The 24,501-nt window shown below is 57.6% G+C and overlaps 1 protein-coding gene across 6 annotated transcripts in view; it reads left to right on the top strand.

Annotated features, from left to right (window-relative positions):
• TACC1 (transforming acidic coiled-coil containing protein 1) overlaps window positions 1-24,501 on the top strand; it is a 32,498-nt gene that overhangs the window by 1,637 nt on the left and 6,360 nt on the right. Inside the window, exons 1-13 of one of the 6 annotated variants that reach the window (XM_039564325.1) lie at window positions 2,483-2,565; window positions 8,913-9,025; window positions 14,796-15,825; window positions 16,882-16,917; window positions 18,580-18,640; window positions 18,909-19,107; window positions 20,814-20,869; window positions 22,209-22,331; window positions 22,501-22,577; window positions 23,022-23,065; window positions 23,167-23,327; window positions 23,563-23,669; window positions 24,246-24,366. In XM_039564325.1, the coding sequence (XP_039420259.1) occupies window positions 2,504-2,565; window positions 8,913-9,025; window positions 14,796-15,825; window positions 16,882-16,917; window positions 18,580-18,640; window positions 18,909-19,107; window positions 20,814-20,869; window positions 22,209-22,331; window positions 22,501-22,577; window positions 23,022-23,065; window positions 23,167-23,327; window positions 23,563-23,669; window positions 24,246-24,366 (2,190 nt within the window). In that variant the 5' untranslated portion in view covers window positions 2,483-2,503. Of the gene's footprint in view, window positions 1-2,482; window positions 2,566-8,083; window positions 8,352-8,912; window positions 9,026-14,795; window positions 15,826-16,881; window positions 16,918-18,579; window positions 18,641-18,908; window positions 19,108-20,813; window positions 20,870-22,208; window positions 22,332-22,500; window positions 22,578-23,021; window positions 23,066-23,166; window positions 23,328-23,562; window positions 23,670-24,245; window positions 24,367-24,501 lie in introns of those variants that run through there. The other 5 variants (XM_039564323.1, XM_039564327.1, XM_039564324.1 and 2 more) reach the window with 5 other exon arrangements.

The following is a 24,501-nucleotide window of genomic DNA, read 5'->3' as shown; positions in this document are numbered from 1 at the left end:
TCCCAGCGATCTGTGGGTGTTTACTCCTCACAGGGTGGGGGCCCTGCCAAGGAGGGTGGGGGCTGTGGCCAAAATCGCCGAGTATGGAGCCACAGTGCTGGCACATCACCCGCTGCCTGTCCCTGGCTTGCTTGGCGTCCGACACTGCATCCGCGGGCCCCGCCCAGATCTTTAAATGCTGGTTTCTAATGTGTGTGTGTGTGCTGGAGCCTTGGCTCCTGGTGAGATTCACCCCTCCAGTTTAGATCCCTGCTCCGACCAGATGGACTTCGTAGGAAATGCTGAATTCCTGCCGCTTGGTAGCAGTCCTCAGCTCAGCAAAGCCTCACGGAAGCAGATTTCTGGGATAAGCCGCTGAAGCCTGGATACAGCATCACAGCCTCGAGTGCAGGCAGGTCCTGGCAGCTCCTGTCCAAGACAGGGAGATGTGTGTATCCCAGCTTTGCCCAGCAATTTCCAATGCACCACTCAGAAATGGCTGGAGGAAATTCCTTTGAAACCAAAGGCACAGGAATGAAAGGGCCAAGCCCTGGGAGCTCTGCCCATGCCAGAGCCTGGCCTCTGGGCATGCTGCTCCACAGAAGGATGCTACACAGGGCCTGCACGGCCGTCCCCACAGCTCACTCCTGCGCCATTCCACAAGCAGGGATGTGCAGAGGCAGAGCTTGTCCTCAGCTACAAGGTGGAGGAGACAGACAGGGACACATGGCACAGCACATAACCTGCAGTGTTTGGCCTTTGTAACACATGCAGGGAGTCAGAGCAGTCCAAAACCCACTCCAAGCTCTGCATCGTGGGCCTGGGAGCCCAAAAGCCATCTCCTCACCTTCTTCACTTGCTGCCACAATCCATCAGGGCCTGGGGCTTCCTGCTCCAGCCTGAGAATCCCCCAGAACTCCCCTCTGGCATGGCCAGATTTTCCAGCAGTGCTCAGCAGGGCAAAGCAGAGGAGCTGGAGCAGGACCCAGCAGGAGCTGCCAGGCTGTGGCATGGATTTGGAGCAGACCTCTCCCTGGGCCATGCTCAGAGCCATTTCCTGATGGGTTTTCCTTCACCCGTGTGGCTGTGGTGCAGTGCCAGGAGGCTGCAGCACCCCAGGACAGGTGTCACCAGTGGGGCAGCACCTCCTGTGGGGCCAGCAGTGCCCGGGATGCACAGTGGGGTGTGGGGTGCTGCCCAGCCCCTGCCTGCCTCGCTGCCAGGGATTATCGGGCCTCATGCAGCAGGCAGGGCCCCACGCCACGTCCCACATGGCTGTCACCTGACTCAGCCCTGGTGACTGGCCACGGTGACCAACCGCAGCCTCCGACTTCTCCCCTGGCATGCCGGCAGCAGAGGTAACGCTCCCTCTACCAGGGGCATTTTGGGTTTCTGGGGTGGTCGGGGCCATTGTGGGAGCCCCCGTGCAGGCAGAGGGGGTCCCCATGGCTGTCCGTGGCTGGGGGCATGCTGGGCACGGTCAGCAGTTGAGTCTGGCAGGACATTTCTTCATCCATGGAAAGTTTGGTTGGTTTTTTTGTGTGTGTGTTTTTTTTTTTTTTTTTTTTTTTTTTTTTAGGAAGGTGAGAGCTTTCAAGGGCATTGACACTTTTCTTGCCAAAAAATACTGCAACCCCAGCCAGAACACCCTGACTGACAGAAAAAAAAAAAGAGATTGATATTCCGGTTTTCAGTTTCTCAAAAGTAAAAAGCCCCAAATGTTGTCAAAAATGGATACATTCTCAGGCACTTTAATTAAAAGAACTCCAACGAGGGCGTTTCCTTAGCAGGGTCACCTCTGAGCTTTTAAAGTGCAGCATTAAATCTTCCTCCCGTGAAGGGGTCTGGCTGCTGCCTGACATCGGGGCTGGCTGTTTGGCTTCCCCTGCAAGGCACGATTTGGGAAGAGGCTGTTCTCAGGGGAGAAATTACACCAGCACTTTATCAGGGCTTCTTGACAGAGATCAGGTGCCCTAGACAACGGGCTCAGCCCCCAGTTTCTCGTTGCATGTGCAGTATGAGAGGCTGGTGATTCCTGGTAGATGAGCAAGTTTAGCTCGGGTAACAGGGAAAATTTCTTCATGGAGAGACTTGTCCAGCCCTGGCAGGACGGGCAGCGGCTGCCCGGGGCAGTGGTGAAGTCACTGCGTTTGGAGGGATTTAACAGACGTGTGGCTGTGCAGCCTGGGGCCATGGGTCAGTGGTAGCCTCGGCAGTGCTGGGTTGATGTTGGACTCGGTGGTTTCAGAGGGCTTTTCCAACCTAAGCGATCCCGTGGATCTCTTATTCCCACTGTCACCAGAGCAGTCGCCTGTCCCATGCCAGCCCCCGCCCCAGCATCTGCCTGGGCTCTGCCTGGAGCCGCGCTTCTGCCCCGCCAAGAGGGGCCCGGGGGCTCCCCCGACGGGCGCACCCGGCACCCACCGCCCCCCGCCCCCCGAGCCCGGCCGAGCCCCCGCCCTCCCTCCCGCCCGCGGAGGAGGGACGCGCCGGGACCGGCGGAGCGGCGGCGGCGAGCCCGGCCATGGGGGCGGCCCAGAGCCGGGAGCCGCGGGACCTCCGGGACCCCCGGGCCCCGCCGCGCCGGTGAGTGCAGGGGGGGGCGGGTCGCGGTCCCGGGTGGGTCCGGTTCCCCCCGCAGCCCCCGCGTCGGCCCCTTCCCACGCGTGGGACGGGTCTGGGTTCGCTGCTGTGGAGTGGACAAACCAGAGAGTGAAATTTAATTTGCGGGGAGAAAGTTCCTTTCCCCTTTCCCCTTTCCCCTTTCCCCTTTCCTCTTTCTCCTTCAGCCACACTTAGCTCCCCACCCATGGGTGCCTGAACACCCCATCCCTGGTCTCAGCAGACCAGAGCTTCCAGCTGCAGCTCAGCCCAGGAGGAAAGCTGGGGTGCGTCTGTACCCCCAGTCTTGGGGTGTGGGGTGGGGGCTAGCACTGCCGTTCCCGGACTGGGGTAAGGTGGGAGCTGGTGGGGGTCTGGAGGCTGGGGACAGCTGGGGCTGGGCTGGGGGAGCTGGTCCCCACCAGCTGCTCGGGCACTGGGAACTGAAGGGATCAAAAGGAAAAGTGGAAACATCTTATCTGTAAATCAACCAAAACACTGTAGAGAATAGAAATATTTTCTTTAAGTGGGGACCCTGTAAGTGTTTGCAAACGGTGGGCTCAGACAAGGGCGTTCTGCCCTTGTAACTGCTCGGTCCTGCCTTTATTTCCCTGCAGTCATCTCCTACATAGACATTAGAGGTGTTCTCAGGTGGAAAACACATCCTGCGTGTGCCGGAGCTGCTTCTTTCTGCCCCGTTGGACTCAGTTGTTTGCCCTTCCCGCCTGTTTGCTCCACCTTGAGCAAACTTTGTTTTGTTCCTCCCGCCCTTTATCATCTTCCTGGTCCCTGTCCCTGTGCTGGCTGTTGTCCACATTCTGCTGCCCCCATTGCTGCTGGGCCCCCAGGTTATGGGTTAAGGTGCTGCCTGCATTTCCCAAAGTGATTGAGTCTGGAGTAAACTCAGGGATCTAAGGCCTGACAAACACCTGATAAAAGCATTCCTGCCACATAGCACAGATATTTTTAGCAAACGGAGCAGAGGAATTGAAGGGGGAGTCAATAAGCCGCATGATGAAGGCAGCTGCTTGTGTTCATCCAGCATCAATGTGGAAATGGGGCTGGAGCCTGCTCCTATTGAAATGAGCTCGCACCCACACGAGTGCATCAGCGAGATTAAGCTGTGGTTGGCATTTTTAAAATGCAGGAATAGCAGAGCATTCATTATCCCATCGGTCCTTTTCAGTGCAACCACAAATGTCTGTATTTATCCATTTGCTGGCAGTCTGGTGGGGAAAGGCAGCTGGAGCCCGGGGCTGGCTGCTGGTGTCCAGGCTCGTGTGTGACAGTTGTGTCCTTTATTTCTATTTCTGTAGAGCTGTTTTGATGGAATGTGTAGCGATGGGAACTGTCACATCCCAGGCCGTGAAGGGTCCCGGGGGAGCTGAGATACTCGGCAGCACTGTCCCACGCTGGGCATTGCTCTGGAGCCCCCGAGCGCTGCCACAGCGGGTGACACCCTGGTTCCTGCTGTGCTCTAGCGAGCAGATGGCAGAGCCGGAGATGGGAGGAGGTTGGTTTTGTCTGCCTTGAATTCCAGGGCGTTCGGTGTCGTTCTCCTCGGTCCGGGCTGTGCCCAAGAGTGTCCAGGCTGAGGCTCTGCCAAGGTCAGAAGCAAAAGGAACCCTGCGCTCCGGGGCGCGGGGCGCTGCCAGCCCGCGGGCAGCCGCGGAGCCCCTGCCCTGCGCTGCCGAGGCCGGAGAGCTCGGCAGCCCTCGGAAACCCATCCTGGGGAGCCCTCTAGCGAGAGCAGCGTCCGCCCGAGCCCGCCGGGCTCCCGGGGCTGCGCCGGGATGCTGCTGCGCCCGGGAGATGCTCCGTGGGGCTGTCACACCTAGGGATACTCCGGGGTGCTCCCGCACCTGGGGGATGCCCGGGATGGTCCAGATACTGCCGCACGGAGAGGGGATGCTGATCCCTGATCAATAGAATAGGTTGGAATAAAACGCAGCAACAGAAAAATGCTCCTGAAACGCCTTGGACCTCCTTTCCTGGAGGAGATAAATGCTATGTGGATAAAGTGCTTAGTACAAGCTGTGGGGGAAATTTACACAGCAGTGAAATATGGATTGATGTTTTATCTGTGTGCTGATCTCAGGGTTGTCCCCACCATCCCCTGCTGTCCTTGTGCTCCATCCTGGCATTGTGTACAGGGAGCTGGACCCTGGTCCTGGGTGGGGAGCGAAAGGCTCCGCTGCAGAGGAGCAGAGAGGCAGGAGTGGAGAAGAGAAATTAAACCCCACAAAAGATCTGTTTCCAAGCTAGAAATGTCAGCGCTGGCTCCTGTGCTGTGCCCAGAAAAGCTTCACAGCCAGAAATAGATATTCTCCTGCTTAATGAAAGGGCTGAGAAGGGAAATTCCAGGTGCATGCCTTCCTCTGGCCTGGGGCACTGCAGCTCCAAACGCCACAGGTGTGGCTGCGTGATTCCTGTTCCGCAGCGTTATTCCCTGCACCCTTCCTGACGACCAAGGTGTGGTGACACTGAGAAGAATCGGGCATGCTGTGTTTTTGGGGCCAGGCAGAAGCACTGCTGCCAGATGGCCAGAAGGAAATTCATCCCCAGTGTGAAGGGAAGGTCTCATCTGGATGAGAGCTGTTATCCCTGGGTGCAGCTGGCTTCCTGCAAGGATGAACATGAAAACCTAAGCAAGGTTTTGCCTCTTTTTGCAGCTTCTGTGATGCCAGGGCTCTTCTAGCTCCAAAATATTTGGGTCTTCACCTGTCCTCTGTGCAGCAGGGGCCGCTGCTCTCCCCTCCTGGAAAACCCAGGCAGTGTGTGAACCGTGGGTGGTTTCTAGGCAGTTCAGCGCAGCTGCTGCCAGAGGCATCCATGGGCTGTACATCCCCTGTCCCTGAGCCGCTGCGTGTGTGCAGGGTTTGGCACAGTGAGTCCTGTGACAGCAGCGAGGGAGGTGACAGCAGTGCCAAGGACAGCCCGTCCAGCTGCTGCCTGTGTGGGCTGCATCTCACTGTGTGGATGGAAACTGCTGGCAGGTGTTTTAAACAGGTCAGCATCCTCCCTGCTCTGCAGAGATGTGTTTGCTGACTGTGCCAAGCAGCGTTTGGCAGGCAGAGCCTCCGGTGTGACTGACAAAGTCAGGTTATCTCCTCGGTGGTGATTTGCAGCCGGTGGTGCTGCCAGGCTGGGTCAGGTGCCAAGCTGGAAAATGCCACTCGAGGCATTTTCTTAATTGCTCATCGGGAACAGCAAGTGGAAGCAGGCTCTGCCCCTACACTGCTCTGGTATCTTCCTGCCCCAGGGCCCTGCCAAGTCAGAAGCTCTGCAGCCAGTATGGTTCAGTCCTGCTGATCCTGTTCCTGTCGGCTCCTTCCCCGGGTGGTGGGTGGGAGGGGGGGGGTCCTCGCTGGGCGCAGTGTGTGTGTGCAGCCTGCACAAGGACAGATCCTGATGATTTCCTGCACTCGAGTGCCCCAGTTCCCCCATCCAACAAGTGGGGTATGTAGGAGTCAGCCTGTCACACACAGCTCCTTCCCCTCTGCAGGGAGGTGGCTCATTCCTGCTGCTGTGCCAGTGCTGCTGCTGCTCCTGCTGTGCTTGGGTCCTGTGAGGTCCCTGGCAGAACTCAGCTGCTCACAACGTCATCACTCCTGCTGGTCCTTGGGTTCAGTGGGAGGTGGGAAGGGGAAGCGGGAGCAGGAGGAGGATGAGGTCAGGCTGCAGCGCGTTGCTGCAGCACGGCTCACACTGAAGATCTTATGTAAAATTCATCTGCAGAAATCAGTTCTGCCGCTTTGGAGCAGGGAAGTGGGCTGTGCTCTGCTCACGGCAGCCATGGGCAACAGGATGTTGAGCTTCTGCTTTTGCTTCAGCCTCATGGTTTTTGGCTAAACTTCAATAAGAGTCATGTAGTCCCCTCTTCATGGCAGCAGGGGAGTGTGCAGGGCCCCTTGTCCCCCAGCCCCTGGGGATGTGGGGGGGCCACACGATGCAGTGGCCGAGGTGTTCCCTAGGGCCCATGTGCTTCTCCAGCCACTGACCTATGGTGGGAACCAGCAGCACCTCAGCTTTGGTTCACCCAGAGAAATCTCTGGGGAAGTTTAGAGGTACTGTGGAAGGGGATAGGAGATTTTCTTTTATAGGGGATGGGCAGTAAAAGCATGCAGGAATGACACCTATATCTAATAAGGACACCAAGAGGTGGAAGCTTGGGAGAAAGGATCCCTGCAGGGAGGTTATTCGAGATGTTCAACGGTGAGGAATGAGCCCTTTGAAGCATCCGACAGAGGCTGGTGTCAGAGGCAGCCAGACCAGATGGACGGGTCTGCTCTGCCCCAGAGGCCTCTCTGTCCATGCAGAGGCATTTCCAGCTCTCAGAGCTGGCTGATGATTCACAGGGGAGCACCGGCTGTGGGCTCAGCCTGCCATGTGAGCTCTTGGTGTGGTCAGCAAGGGCCAGCAGCTCTTCTCTGCAACGGGCCAGGCTTGCTTCATGGCACGACAGTTGTCTGCCATTTCCAAGGTCATCCCTGGGACCAGTTGCTGGGAGCAGGGTAAACCAGTCAGGGTTCCAGGGAGCTGCCAACTGTCCGGAGCCAGCAATGCTACTGCCCGTGACAGATCTGCTGCCAGAGCCCTGGACATTCCTCACAGTGCTGCGGCCACTGCACGGTGTCAGTAATTTTATCCTCCTCTCTCTAGCAAGCGTGTGGGAGGTGATGAATTTGGGAGTGGGAGCCCTCGTTAGGGGGAAAGTTCCTGAGGGAAAGTTCCTGAGGGAGGCCAGCAAGGTTGATTTCTGTGGGAACTGCTGGCTGTTATTTTTAAACAACAATAGTTTACTAAATAAATAAATAAACTTGCTGCCACGGAAGGATATAGCATCCGCCAGGGCTGCTGAGGCCGGTGTTTCCTTGGAAAATGGAAAGGACAGGTGTTTCCCTCTCCTCTGCCCCTGCCCCCTGTGTTTGGCTCCTCAGCTCTGGGAAAGCCCTTTCCTTGGGCAAGGCTTCCCGGAGGGCCGAGCCTTCCCGGTGGGACCGAGTCTTCCTGGGCGAAGTGAGGATTCCTGGGAGCTGCTTGCCCCCCAGGGCAGTTCCCCGCCAGCGTGGGGTTTTCTCTGGCACGTCCAGAGTGGAAAGAATCTGTGTCCTGCCGGCTCTGTGACAGCGCAGGTGCAACCAAATAAATGTGGGATAAACTGGCGGGGATCTGGTTTCACAGTCCCCTGCCCTCTCACGTGGGGGTTTCCTGTGGCGAGGGAGGGGAAAGGCAGGGCGTCGCGGAGGGTGACAGCGACGAGCCCCAGCCCCGCCTTTGGGCAGAAATAGGTGAATTTGGGAGTTCGCGTAGGAAAGAAGAGCGGCGGCTGCCACCTCCGGCCGGGAGGGACGGGGAACCGGGGACGCTGCCCCGCATACCCCGCATCCCTCCCCGCGCCGGGGGCTCCGGCGGAGGCAGCGGGGGGCGCCGGGGCCGGCCCCTCCCGGCGGGCGGTGCCGGGGGCGGGCGCTCCCCTCGCCAGTGGCGCGGTGCGGGGGCGGGCGGCCCGAGCGGAGCCGAGCGGAGCGGGCGCGATGGGGGCGGCGGCGCGGCCGCAGTGAGCCCGGCGGGGAGCGGAGCGGGGCCGGGCCGATGGCGTTCAGCGCCTGGCAGATCCTCTCGCCGGTGCAGTGGGCCCGCTGGACCTGGTCGGCGGTGCGGGGCGGGGGCAGCCCCGAGGAGGGCGACGGCGGGGCCGGTGCTGCCGAGGAGGAGGATGAGGAGGAGGACCAGGACCCGCCGGCGGGGGGCTCGGCCCTCGGCTTCAGGCAAGTCACCCGCGGCCCCTTCCCCTGCCCGCCCTCCTGCGGGGCCCGCACCCACGCGGGGCTGCGGGCGCGTCCTCCCCGGCCCTCTCCCCATCCGCCCCTCGCTCTCCGCTCGCTGCCTGGCTGCCGGGGATCCCGCACCGCACCGCGCCGGGGGCTGGGGGTGCCGGGGCCGCAGCCGGAGCCGGGCGCTGCTTCCTGGAGGATGCGGGGGAGCACAGGGCCAGAGCAGCCGGGCTCGCTCCCCGCGGCAGCCTCCGGAGCGGCGTGGGAGATGCTGCGGGGCTTCATGTCCTTGGAGGCCCGTGCTGTGTGCTCAGCTCGGGAATGACCTGGCAAAAGCCCTCCCGCAGGGCTGGCGATGCACAGGGGGCTGCTCACGATGATGTTTCACCTGCTGTCCCTTTTCCGTTTGCTAGCATGTCCCGCTGGACAGGAGCAAGTGGCCGCCCCGGATGCCCACGACCAGCCTCTGGCCTGGCTGGACGTGTAGGCGTTGTGGAGGATTTCAGAGGTAGCTTTGAAAGCAGTAATTCCTCACTCTTTTCCCCCCCTCGGCAGCTCGGACTCCACTGATAATTTTGAGACCCCTGAAGCAGAAACACCAAGCTGCTCGCCACTCAAGGAGTTCTGCGAGCCACCAGGATCACCAGAGTCTGAGGCCGGGACCCAAGGTAAATTGTGCACCTTCTGCTCTTGGTGCTCTGCTCCATTGTCAGAAAGGCAGGGTGGGGTCAAGGAGTAAAATTTGCTGACTTTGAATAATGCCTGGCACACTTTTGGTGGTTAATGGCCTGGACAGTTCAAATGCCAGGGCTGGGCTGGGCACTCCACAAGGAGCTGTGATGGGTTGATTGAGAGGAATCTGAGGATGCTGTTGAATTATTTGATCAGTTAAACGTCCCTTTGACACTTCCTCTGCAGCCCAGGGGCTGCCCTGACTGCTGCTGGCTGGTGGGACCTTTCTCATGTGTACCCCATTTGTCACTCACCCCTGGCTCTTGCACAGGAGTGGCAAGATGCCAGGTTTGTGCCCCCCAGGCTGGTCAGTGGTCAGGGGTTTCATTGCACAGGCTGTTTCCCCTGGAGTTAGGTGCCAGGTGTCCTCACTGTGCAGCTGGTGTTAAAGATGCAAAAGATCAGTGCTGCTAAATCCCAGTTTTTGGGAAATTGTGGGGGATCTGCTCTAACTGCATGAGGCTTCCTTTGCTGGTGAGTCCTGAGCTGTTTTGTAGGTTTATCCTTGCGTCCCACACTGCTGCTGCTTCCCTGAGTGTGGCTCCCCATTAGCCCGTGGCCTTCTGAGGACCAGCTCCCTGCTGTCTCCATATCCTTCTCTTCAGGGGTTTGGGCTGGTGTCTATGGCTGACATGGTGGTGCCTATCTCTGTTTTTGTGCTGCTGGGAGGAAGCTTTGAAGCCCTGGCACTGCTGCTACAACCCACTGGAGGTTATCGGGGCAGGGCAGGGAGGAGACCTCCCTTCCATCTGCTCCCAGTGGCTGGGCAGTGTCAGGGTGTTTGTGAGCCCCCGGGGTGGTGTGCAGGAGAGCAGCCTCTCCAAGGCACAGGGCGGTATGTGCTGGGCCAGGAAGTCCTGGCCAGGCCGCCCTGAGCATTCCCTGCCCTCTCTTGCCCCTCACTGCTGCAGACCCTGGTACGTGATGTGCAGTGTTGTGCTTTCCTTGAATGCTCACAGCAGCAGCTGGGAACTTTTTGCAGGGCTGGTTTCAGAGCACACGGGCCCGATCCAGACCATGGGTCCTTCTGTGCAGGAGCCCGGGCACTGCTGACTGTGTCAGTAACAGGAAGCCATGGCCCTCCATCTCCTGTGGTGGTGTTGTGCTGTTGGGGTGGATCTGGGTGCTCATCCATCCCTGTGCAAAACTCATGTTTGTTTGCTGTGATGGGGAGAGCGCTTGGTTCACGCTTTCAATAATCACAGCTCTTGGAATAATCCTTTTAAGAAGGGATGATAGAGACATCTTTACTTTGGGGATAATGTCTGGGGAGGGGGAGAGAGAAATAAAGGCTTTCCTAGCAGGTAGGAGGATCATTTCCAGCAGAGCTTAGGGAAGCGCATTGCTTCAGACTCCAGGGTGTCACTGTTCCCGTGTGTGCCTGTGCCCCTTGTCCTGGGATGAGCAGCTCCTGCTCAGCAGCGAGGGAGTAGCTGCTCCTGCACACAAAGCTCCCAGTGTTCTGGAGACGAGGGCATGATCTCCAGCAAAAGCTGTTTGTCTGTGCTGGCTGGCAGAGAGTGGGATGTTGGGGCCGGCAGAGCCAAACCGCGGTGCCACCACACTTTGCTCCAGCCCTTCTCTGCCCACGTCTCTGGCTGTGTCTTTTCAGTTTGTCTGGAATGGTGGAGGGGAAGGATTGTCCAGGTGCCGATGGGTTTGCAGTGTGCAGAGGCACCCTGGGGTGTTACACCACTGCACCGATGTAATCCATGTGTTCCGGCCTCATCTTGGCGGTGCTGCTCGTGCCCGGGAGCAGCAGTGGGAGCAAATGCCGGCATGGAGACAATCCGGTGTAATGGCTGCTTGTCAGCACCGGGAGAGCTGCTGCCCTGCACGCCCTGGGGAATGGCTGCTGGCTGTGCTGGGGTGTGTGGGGGCAGCGCCAGAGCTGGACCTGAGGGCAGGCACGGCACCCCTGGCCTGGAGGGACAGCAAGGAGCAGGCACTGTCTGCTCTATAGTTGCAGTCTCACCCTGCCTTGGGAATAAATAGGGTGAGGAACGTGTAAGACAGAGGCTGTGACTCCAGGGCTGGCTACTCCATGCACTGCCAAGAGGTGACCTGGGTATGTTAAACCCTGTCCTTGGGGACAAAAATTCAGCCCTGGAGTGGGCTGCAGTGAGGGTTTATGCCCACTCAGGATCACTCCGTTTCCTCTTGTTGTCTCGGATAGTGGGACTAATTCTGTCCCATTCTTGCTCAAGTTATCTCCAGTCATTTGCCAGTAGATATTTTGCACAAGGAAATGAGCAGAAGCAGCAAATCTAGAGCCATCAGTGCTGGGAGCAGGCTCTCGCTGCCGTTACCCTGATGCAGGGCACGTGTTTTCCGGTGCGTTAGCAGCATCGTTTGCCGGTATGCTAATTCTTAACAGAATAGATTTAAAAATAGATCAACGGCTGTTAAACACAAGCGGAAAGCCAAAAGAGGAAAAAAGCCATTGGCAATGTAGGACTGAGCTGGGTGTACGGGGCAGATATCCTGTGCTGAGATGGGGAAGTGCATGACTCACAGCGAGCCCTGCCCTGAGCTGAGTCCAAGGCCCGGAGAGTGGAGGGGTTGTTCTGGCCCGTGCTTGGCACAGGGGCCACGCAGGGATCGCCGCTGCTTCGCTTGGCGGCTGCCTGTGGGATGGAAAGGGCGCTGAGCCTTTGCCTTCCAGCGCTGCCGCTGCCAAGTGTTCCTGATTCATTTGAGGGATGGCACGCTGGAAAGCTGTTTAAGTCGGTGTTTGTGTTTAATTTCAGCCTGAGGAAGACAAGCGAAGCAATTATAATGCAGAGGCACAAAGTGTCTATTACTGCGGTGCCAGACTGTCCTGTCTGTTTTTCTTTAGAAAGTAAAAAAATCTCTGTTTTCACTTTGTAGCATCCCCTCCAGGTACTCACCTGGATCCAGAGCAGATTTGCAGCCTGTGCACAGCCGGGACAAGGGGTGTTCATGGGATTCAGCACGTCCTGTGCTGGGTCTGCGTTTGGGACGGATCCTGGAGTCACTTTGTGTGCCATGCTCCTGACAGTGTCCTTTTAGTCATGTTTGGTTTAGTTTAGTCATGCTGGGACTAAACTGTCCCCCCTGCAGGGCACAGTGCCAGAGGTGGAATGGGAGACCTCAGGGTCACCTTTTCGGGATGCTGCTGTGAGGCATCTGCTGGGATGCCTGCGGGAAGGGCTGGTCTGAGGGGCAGAGCTGTGTGTGGTCGGTGGCTGCCAGCCTGCCTCCTCCTGGGGTCCCATAGGGTGTTCAGCACAGCTTTGGCCCAAAAGGAGAATCTGAGCAGTGAGAGGGCTGGGGGAAGCTGCAGGACTGGGGGACAAGCTGGTTTCCCTGGCAGGAGCCATGAGCGAAGGGAGTACGTGCGGAGCCAGCACGGCTGCTCACAACGTGACTGCCTGGGGCTGGCGGGAGCTGGGGATGTCGGAGCATTCAGAGGAGGAGCAGGGAGAGCTGCAGGCTTCGAGCCAGGGTTGGGGAGGGCTCTGTGGGGGACAGCCAGTGCTGCACTGAGGTATCGCCATGCTCATACCCAGCAGTGCTGGGCAGCTGTGGGGGTTGGAGCAGAGAGCTTGGCTTTTTCTGTGCACCCCAGGGCCCTTCAGGCCACTGCTTTCTGCATCCTGTGTAATTGTTCTCCCAGGAACATGCTCTCCCACCATGCTGCATTGAAGGCAGAAGAAATGCAGAGGGGAAGGAACTAGGGGAAACTCCCCCCTGAGCTTGCAGGAGGGACATTTCCACTGCAAAAGATTTCCAAAACCACAGGCGAGCACCTGAGCTGCCCTTTGCCTCTGCCTCCCAATGTATCCCAGTTCCTTAGCTCTCAGACTGGCTGAGCGGGTGGGCTGTGATGTGGGAGGGGCTGAGTAGCTGAGCTCTCTTGGGTGCAGAAAATGAGGGAATCACAAAATTGGAGGACCTGGGTGGGTGGTTCTTCTGATTTTTGTGGGAAAATGATTCTGAGCTATGGCCACATGCGCCACTGCTCCTTTCCTCCCCACCCTGTAGACACCGCAGCATGGGGAGGTGGTTTGTGTGCCGGCTGCTTGTTATTCAAGAAGTAATTACTCACTGCTTGGGTTAGAAACCAGGATGGGCTCATGTCTGTGAGAACGGCGGCTGCCAGACCTTCTGCTGGGAACGCAAAATGCACTTAAATAGTCCTTTTGCCCTGACTTTGAAGTCTGTTCTTCTATTCAGAGCTGTCTCAGGAAGGCTTCAAACAGCTGAGCAACACAGCAAGTGTAATAAAGTTTTCTTTGGGGTCTGTTAAGGAGGTTTTCCTGGTTCCTAATGATGGGAAGGCCTGGCAGGCGCTGCCTCAGACTGTTTCCTGGCTGCACTCCAAGTACTCATCCACTGGATTTGTGTTTACTGATGCATTTTCTGGGGCATCAAGGCAACGTCTACTTGGAGGGAGCTTTTTTTTGCAGTCAGAGGAAGCGTTTTTGCAGTCTCAGGGAGGACACAGACCCTCATGATTAATTTTCATGGCTTTTAGCATCCTTGGGATCAATTACGCAAACCACAAGCCATCAACTGAGTCAGGATTGTTGGCTCCACATCCTGGATTAGTCCTGGGACCAGATATTTGCCTGATTCACTTTTCCTCTGCCAGCCTGTGACTCGCTCTGTTACCAGCAAACATGAGCCGGTTGCAAATGCCTGGTGATAGGAAAAACCTTTCCTGGATGGGCTCAGGGATGGGGGTCTGTAGGAGCCAGTGGTTGGTATGGGGGGATGCTCGAGGTGACTCCCCTCTGCAGCTGTCACCTCTGTTCCAGGGCAGGGCTGGGGCAGGGACAGGCGGATTTCCCTGGCACAAGCTCTTCATCACCCAGGCTGCTCTTCCCAGCCAGGTTTCAAACCAGTTTGGTCCTTGGGAGAGCACTGGTTCTGTTCTGCCCTTGGAGGACCTGGCTGGACTGTGTCTCCCCAGAAAGCTGCTGGTGAGGGCTGCAGGTACCACATGCTCCCTGATGGCTGCTGGGCATCCCAGCATCCTGCTTTGCCTTATCCCAGGAGTCTGTGCAGTTGTCCCTGGTTGAGGTGCAGGAGAAAGACTAGATGTTTTCCTCTTGTGCCTTGGCACACCTGCACCACAATCCTGGCTCTGGGTGCTCGGTGGGTGCAGCTTTCAGGATGCCCCAGTAGATGAAGGATCTTCTCCATCCCTTGATAGCAAGGAAAAGATGAAATGGTAAAAGGATTGAGGGGAAAGGACTGGAGTAATGGTGATTAAGTCATGGATCAGGATTTGTCATGAGAAGACGCTGACAGCAGTGTGGAATGCCTAGTGCAGGATTTCTGCAGGTGGAGAGCCAGCTTGTGTCAGGCAGCTTCTCCTGCCTGGTGCACATCTGGCTCCACAGCCCCAGCACTGGGACTGACCCCCAGGTCCCTCCTGCAGCCTGTTTCTGCTCCTTCACTGAGCACACCTTCCCATTCCCCTTCTCCCTGGGGCCTGCTTATTCACATTTTGTGGTGTTGTCTCATGTCATGCGTCCCTGAACTTTTGTCACTAATTTTTGACCCTCTGCTCAGGTGAGCAGTGACTCCCTGTCATCTGGCACAGGGAAGCTGAGTTTTGGGTCAGTGGATCCCCCATAAAATCTGACACTGGAGCAGCTGTGAGGAGGGAGCAGGAAGCCCTCTGGAAGGGAGTGTTTAAGGGCAGGGTTTAACCATCTCCTTTTATCTTTTCAGAGCCAGGTGGCCATGGTGACCTGCTGGTAGGGGAAGCCCACTGGGACAGCTCGCCTGGGAAGCACCCCAAAGATGAGGCTCAACCAGAGATTGGAGCCCCTAAAGCCAGTTCGGATGCTAAAGGGGAAACTGACCCTGACCACTCGCCCCTGATGCAAGCCCTGGCTGGGCTGGGCTGTAAGGCTGACCCTGGCCACGCCGCTGTGCCCACTGTGGAGCCAGCCCCCGTGCCCCATGTGGGCACAGCCACCTGCGAGCGGGTCGCGTCAGGAGGGGACTCGGTGGACACGGGGCTGGTGGAGCTGAGGGCTGATGCCCTGGCCCAGGACCAGCTCAGGAAAGGGAAAACACCTTTGCTGGGGAGGAAAACAGATGAAGCCACAGAGGAGACCCAAGCATCCTACCAGCTTGAGCCTGAGCAGCATGACAGGAGTGTGAGCCCCTTTGTGGCAGGGGGCTGCCAGCTACAGAGCTCTCCCCTGGCAGTCTCACAACGCCTTCCCCATCCTGGTGAGCTGGGGGGGGACCCAGCTCTGGAGACCACAGGGCAGGTCCTGAAACCTGGGGCTGATTTTACAGAGGTGAGAGAGAGTGTGGAGGCCAAGCCAGCTTCACCCAGGAGGGGCAGCAGGATCCCAGCCAGCAAGCTGACACCGAAGAGACACAGAGAGTCCCCCAAGAAACCAGCTGAGGATGCAGAGAGGGGTCCCACAGAGCCGCCACTGCCTCGAGGCTCCTCCCAACTGGGTCCCACGTGCTGGGACAGCTCCGGTCTCAACTCTCTCAGTGGCAGCTCAGCACTGCAAAATTTGCCTGTTCTCCCCAAGGGCTCTTATCAGTTTGACCCCAATAACTTTGACTCCATGGATCCATTCAAGCCCACCAAGACGCTTGCCAGCACCGACGCTGACTCTTGCTCCACTGCAGATAACAGCCTCAATGAAATCCTCGAATCTCAGACACTGGAGATGCAGGACGATGCCCTGAAAGGCAAAGACTCCCCCAAGAAGCCCAAGTCACGCCTGATAACGTGAGTGCCAGTGTGTGCAGAGCCGGGGCTGCAGCCCCCTCTGTTTTCCCCGCGGGCAGGCAGAGCCGCGCTGGCCGTGGTGATGGAGGTGGTGATGGAGGTGATGGTGGTGGCAGTGGTGCTCCTGCTCTGGTGCCTCCTGCGTGAGCCCAAAATCCCGCCGTGCACCTCAGGTTCTGCTGCTGCCTCAGTTTTACCCGCCTGTTGTCCCAGTGGAGGGGCAGCTCCCCTCTGCCTGTCAGTACCACTGATGGGAGGAGAGGGATGGGTGTTCTGGAGCGGTGCCGGTGTCCTGAGTCCCAAGCAGAGCAGGGAAGGCTGGATTGGGACCCGCTTGTAGGATCACCACTTTGGAAACCCCTTGGGGGTGCAGCTGGTGGGTCAAGGTGGAGATTTGTGGTGTCAGAGGAAACCCGTAGTGGAGGCTGGAGCCGATGTGTTTGCTGGACTCGTGCAGGGATGTGCAGGAGCTGGTGGATGCAGGTGTGGTTGGTCAAATGTAGCTGAGACATTTTGCGAGCTGACATTGAATTTCTGTTTTATATCAGAGAAGGAGAACAGGTTGGACAGGTAGACTCTCACTCTGCCATTGGATTCTCCAGTGAGAAAATTAAATAGTGGGTTTTTACAGAGAGAAAGATAAAAACTCACAGGCAAAAATCAGGCTATGCTGGATGTTTTTGTCCAGGAAATACTTTACAGAGAGTAGATACAAATTTTTTAAGAGCTGGTGTTGCCATGTGTGGCTGTGGGTGAGCAGAACCAACGGGGAGGGGAAGCAGCAGGGAATTCTCTGCTCGCTCTCTGTCACCTTGGAGCAGCACAGGCAGGCAACAGGATGTTGCTCTGGCAGTGAGGTTTGTGTTTGGATCTCACCCCGCTGCTGTGGATAGCAAATGCAGGATCCGAGCATCCCGTGTGTGTGTGCCTTCCCAAAGACCGAGCTAGGCAGCTCACTATGCTTCTCCAGAGCAGAGTTAACATCCAGGTCTTTTCACATGCTCTTCTTCTCTCCATCTGTCTGTCTCTCTCCCTGTCCGTGCTTTGGTGCATCAGGACTACTGAGCAAGTGAAATTTCTCTGTTTTCTGTTGTAAGTACTCTCTCCTGTATTCCTTTTCTTTTCCTTTGCTGTTTTTGTCCTCTCTCTGGGTGTGTGCTGCCCCACTCGTCTCCATGGCATGCCAGCTCCTTCTGCCCTTTGACTTGTGCTCTCTGCTGTCTGGTTTGTGCCCCCGCACCCCTCGGCGGGGTCCCCAGGGTGGCCTGGCCTGGTGAATGCCTGGGAGTGAGGGAGGAGAGGAGAGCTGAGTTGAGCTGAGCTGCACCAGAGGCACACGCCCGTGCTTGTCCTCGCAGCATGCCGCCTTGCAGCGTCTTCTGATGGTGGACAAGTGCTCAAAACCTTCAGCTAATGGAGGGGAGGAGGTTTTTGTTGCCTTGGTGCTGGGGGGGAGCTCAAACCAGCTGCCAGGTGATGTGATAACCCTGGCACAGGAGAGGGTGCAGAAAAGAGGAGTGAGAGGATGTGGTGAGTTTGACTGCTCGTGGCAGGGCATGAGGGAGAAAACCAGTCCAGAGCGATTCTTCAGTGTGACCGAGGTGTGCATGGCAGCGTGCAAAGAAGCCTCCGTGTGCCGTGCCACGTCGCTCGTTGTGCTCTGCCGCGCATGTGTGCAATGGGGTGGGGAGGCTGGAGAGTGGCAGTGGGTGGGGGCAGTTCCATAAACCTGGGAGCAGCTCGCTGCAGTCCTGCTCGAGCCTTTGCTGTGTCCCTGCGGCGGGGAGTGCCGTGTCTGAAGGCTGGCATCCCTCCCGAGGTCCCCGCAGCGGCTGTCACACGAGCTGTTCCAGCTCAGCAGGTGTCTCCTGGGGGTCAGACATGGCCCGAGCCTGGGAGATCCCTGAGTGTGGAGTGTGAGGGGTTGAGATGCAGGAGAAAAGCTCATGCTCTCCCACCCACATTCCCACTGGGACGGTGCCTCCGCTGCCTTGCGCTGTGCTGGTGCCCAGTGTGTCGGGATGCAGCCGTGCCTGCAGCCCTGCGCAGATGGCCTCCGAGATGGGTGTCTTCAGGAATGTGGGATGAAGTTCCAGGGACAGCTTCCTCACTGGAGGGCAAGGGGACCACCTGCAAGACCTACTTGGGCTAAACTTCCCACCCAAGGGGCCCCTCTCCGTGGGGCAGCATTTGCGTCAGGCGGAGCGTTTGTTCGAGGCACAGCACTCGCCCTGGTGCTCTCCCACTCTGCCCTGGCCGCGCGGGTCTGACTCACGTGGGAGATGTGGATGCTGTGGAGAAGTCCCAGACAAATCTGCAGCTGCAGGGACAGGGCATGAGACAGCCTGGACATGGTTCTTCCTGCAGAAAGTCGACATGCACTGAAGCCTCGGGTGCCTGGACACGCAGGGCGAGGGCGCAGCGAGGGAGATCCTTCTTTGCCAGCTCCTTGGCGGTTGCCTCTCTCGCCATCAGCCTCTTGGGGTCCTTGCTCCACTCCTTACCTTCCTCAGGAATAAACACCTCACAGACAAACCCAACTGATGTGTAGTCGTGTCTTTTGTTTGCCTGTTCCTTCCGTTCCTTCCAGAACTTGCTCTGCCTCGGTGTTCACTGGTGAGTGGGGTGCTGGCCTGCGGTGGGTGCAACGCTAGAGCTGGGACTGCCTCCCCCTGCTTGGGCTGTCTCGCACGCGCCCCTGCATCCCCACAGCACCCCTGAACCCCCCTCAGCTGCTGCTTCTCTCTCCTGCAGGAGCGGCTGCAAGGTGAAGCAGCACGAGGCGCAGCCCCTGGTCCTGGACATCAGCACTCAGGTACGTGGGATCTCATCCCCAGAGGTGCGGGCTGGGCACAGGGATGCTGGGATGGTGCTGGGGAGAGCTGGGCTGCCTGAGCTTCACGCTGGCATCTTCCCTGCGGGCAGTTCCTGCTGAGAAGGGAGGGATGGGGGCTGGTGGGGAGCAGCTTGCCAATGGATTTTAAGCCTTCCATACTTTCCATGAAGTATCCAGCAGCTCACCTGGTGGCCTGATCCCTGCAGATTAACCCAGTCTTGCTTAACTGCATACTTTGGTCCTGCAGGATGAAGGAGTGTTGATCTCAGAAATCCCAGATATTACAAATCGGGATGGACGTGCCACTGATGAGGAGAAGCTGGCCTCCACCACCTCCACGCAGAAAGCAGCCGGGCTGGAGAAGAAGGCTGAGCCAGAAGATGACCTGGAGTACTTTGAGTGCTCGAATGTCCCTGTGTCCACGGTGAAGCACAAACCAGAGGCAGGTAAGGAACATCCTGGTTGCCTTCAGCTCTGGGAATGTGCCGTGACTGCACCCAGGGAGCCTCTGTAGCCTCTAGCAAGGAAATGGTGCTGTTGAGGCAGCGCAGGCTCATCAGAATTTATTTACACTGACAGGGCTAAAGGCTGCTGCAGGTTCTAATGGAACCTCCCATTGCTTTCCTGCACTGTTTCCAGTATGGAAAATGATGGTCCAGGCTGTGTTTATTTAGACTTTGAGTACAGAGCACTCTCCCCACAATGCTGTGGTGGGATGTGGGTCAGGCACGAGGTTCCCTCCCTGTGGTGCTCCCTGCCAGTGCCCCCTGACACCAGTGCTCCCTGCTGAGCTGAGCTGAGAGCTGAGCAGGACAATTGTCCATCGATGGGAGCATCCTGCCCTGGCTCCTGGGCTGCATGGTCCCTGCTTAGAGCCTGTGCCAGGAGCAGAGCTGCCAGGACTTGGTGTCCCAGCACAGGGGCTGTGGTTGATGGAGAGCTCAGTAACGCCACAGAGACCCCCATTATTGCTCCTGGTGGAATTCTGCTGTCAGTCTCCCACGTAATTAGCCTCTCTGACCAAGCCATTACAAAATAATTAAAAGCCAGGCAACGTGACATTTAATCAATAGCCAAGTCCTAGGTGCAAGCAGGAGAGATCACCACGGGGGGGTTGCAGCCCTCCCCTCTGCAGGGACCTATTAATCATTTCTCCCGATGGCTGTGCTGGGCTGCCAGCTCCGGGGAGAGGAGAATGGTCCTTTGTCCTCAGGGGAGGAAAATCTGACAGTCAGGGGAGAGGCTGGGAGGGTTTGTTTATTGCTGCTGGTCTCAGAGGGCCAGGCAGGTGCACGGGCTCGGTGGGAGCTGTGGGTGCAGCTGCTGGCACTGGGATAAATGCAGGGAAACAGTGGGAAGTCTGTGGTCACCAGCGTTACATTGCCTCCTTCCTTTCCAAGCTGAGCTCTCTAAATACACAGTTCTCTGCCTGGTTAACACATGAATCATGTCTGCAGTTGTGTGAGTGTGGTCCATAAATTACCCCTCATGCTGTGTGAGGCAGCGCCGTGCCCACAGGTCAGGGTGTCCCTCCTGCAAGGCAGGGTGTCCTGTGAGGCAGTGTCCCGCACGTCAGGGTGTCCCACACCTTGCAGATGTGGGGAGATGTTTTTTATCTCCTCTCTGCTGTTAAGAACAGCAGGGGCCATGTGGCAGCTCCTTTGGAGGATGATGGGACTGGCTGGCATGGGCTGGTGCTTGTGCTACTTGGAGTGGTCTGAGCAGCTGGTCTACTCCAGCATCCTGTTGAGGTGCAGAACGTCCTGTGCATCTTCCTCCTCCTCAGCTGCTGTGGTCTCAGGCATGGGTGGCAGCCCTGGGGACATGGACGGGCACAGGCTGAACTGCCACCAGAGGGAAGTGTTGGCTTCCTCTCCAAGGAGTGCAGGAAGGCTGGCAGGGTGCATGTTGTGGCACCTGGGGACAGGGTTTAATGGTGACCTTAGCAGCGCTGGGGACCTGATGGTCTTAGAGGGCTTTTCCAACCAAAATGGTTCCATGCAAGGGCAAGAGCTGGGGGCAAAGATGCCTTTGGGAGGGGAAGCTCAGGGGATGGAGTGGCTCAGAGGTACCCTCCTACGTCTCAGAAAATCTATGTGTGCTCAGGGTGCTGTTTCCAAGTCAATAAAAGGTTGTGTTTCATTGTCTTTAGGTTTTGAAAAGGAGATCTGCAAGCAGATGGAAAAGGATGGGCCTGGCATCTTCCCTGTGAGTGCCTCTCGCTTTTTCCTTTCTGAAATGAGTTTCTTTGGGAGGTAAAATTCTTGACAAGCCCACACAGGGACTTGATAAAAATAGCAGAGATTTCCCAGCAGGCCTGGAGGAGCCTGGCAGAGACAGATCCCTCCTGGGTGGGCACTGTGGTGTGGGAGGGAGGGAGGAAGGGAGGGATGCTGGAGACAGAGTAGGAGCAGTGCCGAGCCAGGGCTGCACTGGAAAGTGGCTGAAGGACAGGGAGAGGGCAGAGGACACCATGGGGAGGGGACAAGCTGCTGGACACTGGTTGTGTCTCACATGGGGTGACCAGGGCTGGCTATGATGGCCTGTGGGTGCTGGTGCCTTCTGCAAGGGATCCTCAGCCGCTGCCCTCAGGAAGGGAGCTGACAGCAGAGATGGGGGGAGAGTAAAAAAGCCCTGGCTCTGCAGCCACACTGACCCTGACACCCCAGCAGCAGCACCACTGTGCTGGGACACCCCTGACACGCCCCAAGACCTCTCTGCTGCGGGGGGCACCCTGTGCCAGCTTAGCAGCCCCTGGCCAAAGCTGCTTGAGTTGACAAGCAGATGACAGTGAGATTAGCGACATCAGCAACACCAACTTCTGTGAGACAGATTTAACTGTGCTGAGCCCCACAAGGACGTGAGGCAAAGTGAACCTTTTGTTTGGTGCCCAGGGAGCCTGGGTAGGCTCTGGTCCTGCAAGCAGGCTGGTGTCACCCCAAAGGCACCTGCAGGTGCTCAGGTGTGCACCTGCTTTTTGGAGATACTGTGGGAGGCTGCTGCCAAACCACACTGGGCTGAACCTCCCCAGTGTTGAGGTGTCCGGCCCCAAACCTGCCCCAGGGGCGGCTCCCACCACCGGCCATGGCTGCAGTGGAGCTGAGAGAGCCGTGCAGGGCTCGGGGAGCTTGAACTGAGCAGCAACTGAAGCGCTGGGGAGGAGGGGAGGGGAGAAGTGCTCCAGTGCTCTGGTTTCCAAAACGTGAGGAGCAGGCTGCCTCCTTCCTCCGAGCACTTCTCTATTTATGGCCTGGCAGCCCGTTCCCAAGGAGATGCTGCACGGCTGTCACTCGGCTGGGTGATGAAAGGAGGAACAGGCGGTGGTGTCAGCCTGGCTTGGAGGAATGTTTCTGGAGGCCTATCAGGCTGCAGGACCCCCCAGAGGAAGGGATAGGGTCAAAATCCAGTCAGGAATCAGCACCTGGGCTGTGGGGCTGAGCCTTCCCCACAGTTTGGTCTCTGTGATAAAATAGGGGAGAACACTCTGAACAGGGGAGGTGGGTGAAAAGAAACCCCCCACAACATCCCAGCTGGGTAATTCCCCCAGGACAATCCTGGGCTGTGCTCCATGGACAAGTGCCCCAGCGTGAGCAGGAGCGAGAGTCCCCTGGCTGGCATCTGCCTCAGCGAGTCCGAGAAGGCGGCCGTGCTCACGCTCATCAGAGAGGAGGTAACGGCCGGTCCCTGTCCCCTGGGGCTGCCCCTCGATGGACCTCACCATGGGGGGAGCAGGGGCCGCTCTGCTCTGCCTGGGAGGGGGGATCTGATCCCCTGCGTGGGTCAGAGAGGGGAAGCCCCTCAGAGCACATCCCAAGGGTCCCCTGTCTGCTGCAACCCAGATAATCACCAAGGAGATCGAGGCCAATGAGTGGAAGAAGAAATACGAGGAGAGCCGGCAGGAAGTGCTGGAGATGAGGTACGAGCTGTCCCTGGCACGGCTCTGCGCCGGCAGCGCCGGGCTCTGCGCGCCCCTGGCAGGAGGAGGCTGAGCGGGGTGGAAGGGGCTGACCCAGGTCAGCCTCACCGGGGTGGGGTGTCTTGGGAGAGATGTTCTCTTAGTGCTGGTGCTGTGTCAAGCCTGCTCGTTCCTTTGCTGCAGAAATAAAGCCCCGTTAGCTGTGCCAGCCCCAGCGGCAGAGGGGGGTCTTGGCCTGAAGCAGCACTGATGGGTGCTGCAGCCCCAACATCTGCGTTGCAGCCCCAACATCTGGGCCCTGTGACTGTGCGGCTGCAGGGGTTTGATGGTGGGGCATGGGCCAGCAGGGCCTCCTGTGGGGCAGATTGTTGTCAGCACAGCTGGAGGTGCATGTCCCCAAAATCAGGGGCCTCTCACCTGTTTTTTTTCCCCTCTTCCTTCTAGGAAAATTGTGGCTGAGTATGAAAAGACCATTGCCCAGATGATAGGTAAGGTGCTGTCACCTGGGCAGGTGTGCGGGGCAGGGAGCTGGCTGCCACAGCCGTCCCCACTTGGTCACTGTGTCCTTGTTGTTTGTTCTCCATCCCAGAGGATGAGCAGAGGACAAACATGACATCTCAGAAGAACCTGCAGCAGCTTACGATGGAAAAGGACCAGGCTCTGGCAGACCTGAACTCGGTGGAGAGGTCCCTGTCAGATCTGTTCAGGAGATATGAAAACCTGAAGGGCGTCCTGGAAGGATTTAAGAAGGTCCTTACCTTGGTTTGCCCTTTCTCCCTGCAGCTTTGGTCCCCGGACACAGGGTTCCTGTGCAGCCACGCTCCATGTTTCTGTGCTGCTGAGCTGGATAAGGGGCTCCAGCATAAAGCAGAAGTTGGTTTTATTTAAAGCATTTGTTTTTACACTCAGAACTGTATCTATCATCCCATCAGAGTAATGACTTTGTGCCCAGTCCCAATGCAGATGGATGTACTTTCTTTTGCAGAATGAAGAAGCTCTGAAGAAATGTGCTCAAGATTATCTAACCCGTGTCAAGCAGGAAGAGCAGCGGTATCAGGCCCTGAAAGTCCACGCAGAAGAAAAATTGGACAAGTAAGGTCATGCATGAGATTGCTGGGTGCTTCAAGACCTTGTAGGGAAGCAGCTCCATTTGCTTTCCAGAGGCTGGAAGGCAGGAGCTGAATGATGTGAAAAGCTGCATTTTACAACCTCGGGCTCAAGTGTCCCTAAGTGAGGCAGAGCAAATCCCTGAACGCATTCTCTGATCTCTACTTATTTATTTTTTAATGGAGAATCTGAGGTTCACGGTCTATTTATGGTCACTTACCAAGTTCCCATCTTTCAGAGGGCTCGTGTTTGTGGTACGTGAAGGGGCTGTGCAGCCCTGGGGCTCAGCTGATGAGCAGGAGCTCACCAGCACATATAACCCCGAGTGAAGTGGGTGGTGAGGTGGTTTAGCTTGGTTCTGAAAGAGCAGAGTTTCGTACAGGGGCTTGGAGGAGCTGAATTAACCCAGTTTCATCCAGTTCCCATATGGGCAAACCGCCTCTGTTGTATCCAGGCAAGCGGAGCTGGGCTCTGCAGTTGCTGCGTGGCCTCAGGCCGTGCCATGGTGCTCCTGCCTGCACCCAGACCTGGCCACTGGCCCCCTCTGTCCATCCCCCACAGAGCCAACGAGGAGATCGCCCAGGTGCGCACGAAGGCCAAGGCGGAGAGCGCGGCGCTGCACGCTGGGCTGCGCAAGGAGCAGATGAAGGTGGAGTCCCTGGAGAGAACCCTGCAGCAGAAGGTAACACACCTGCCCCACGCCTCTCTGCCAGCCCTGCCAGCAGCTCCTGTTGCTGCCTTGAGCATCCTGCTGATGCCAGAGGTGTCCTCCAGATTTTTGGTCAGAAGGTGGTTTGTGGGTTTGTTTTTTGGGGTA

This window comes from Corvus cornix, chromosome 22, assembly GCF_000738735.6.
Source record: "Corvus cornix cornix isolate S_Up_H32 chromosome 22, ASM73873v5, whole genome shotgun sequence".
NCBI classification, from domain to species: Eukaryota; Metazoa; Chordata; class Aves; order Passeriformes; family Corvidae; genus Corvus; species Corvus cornix.
Note: the sequence above shows the minus strand (reverse complement) of the source record. Positions and strands in the feature narration are given on the sequence as shown.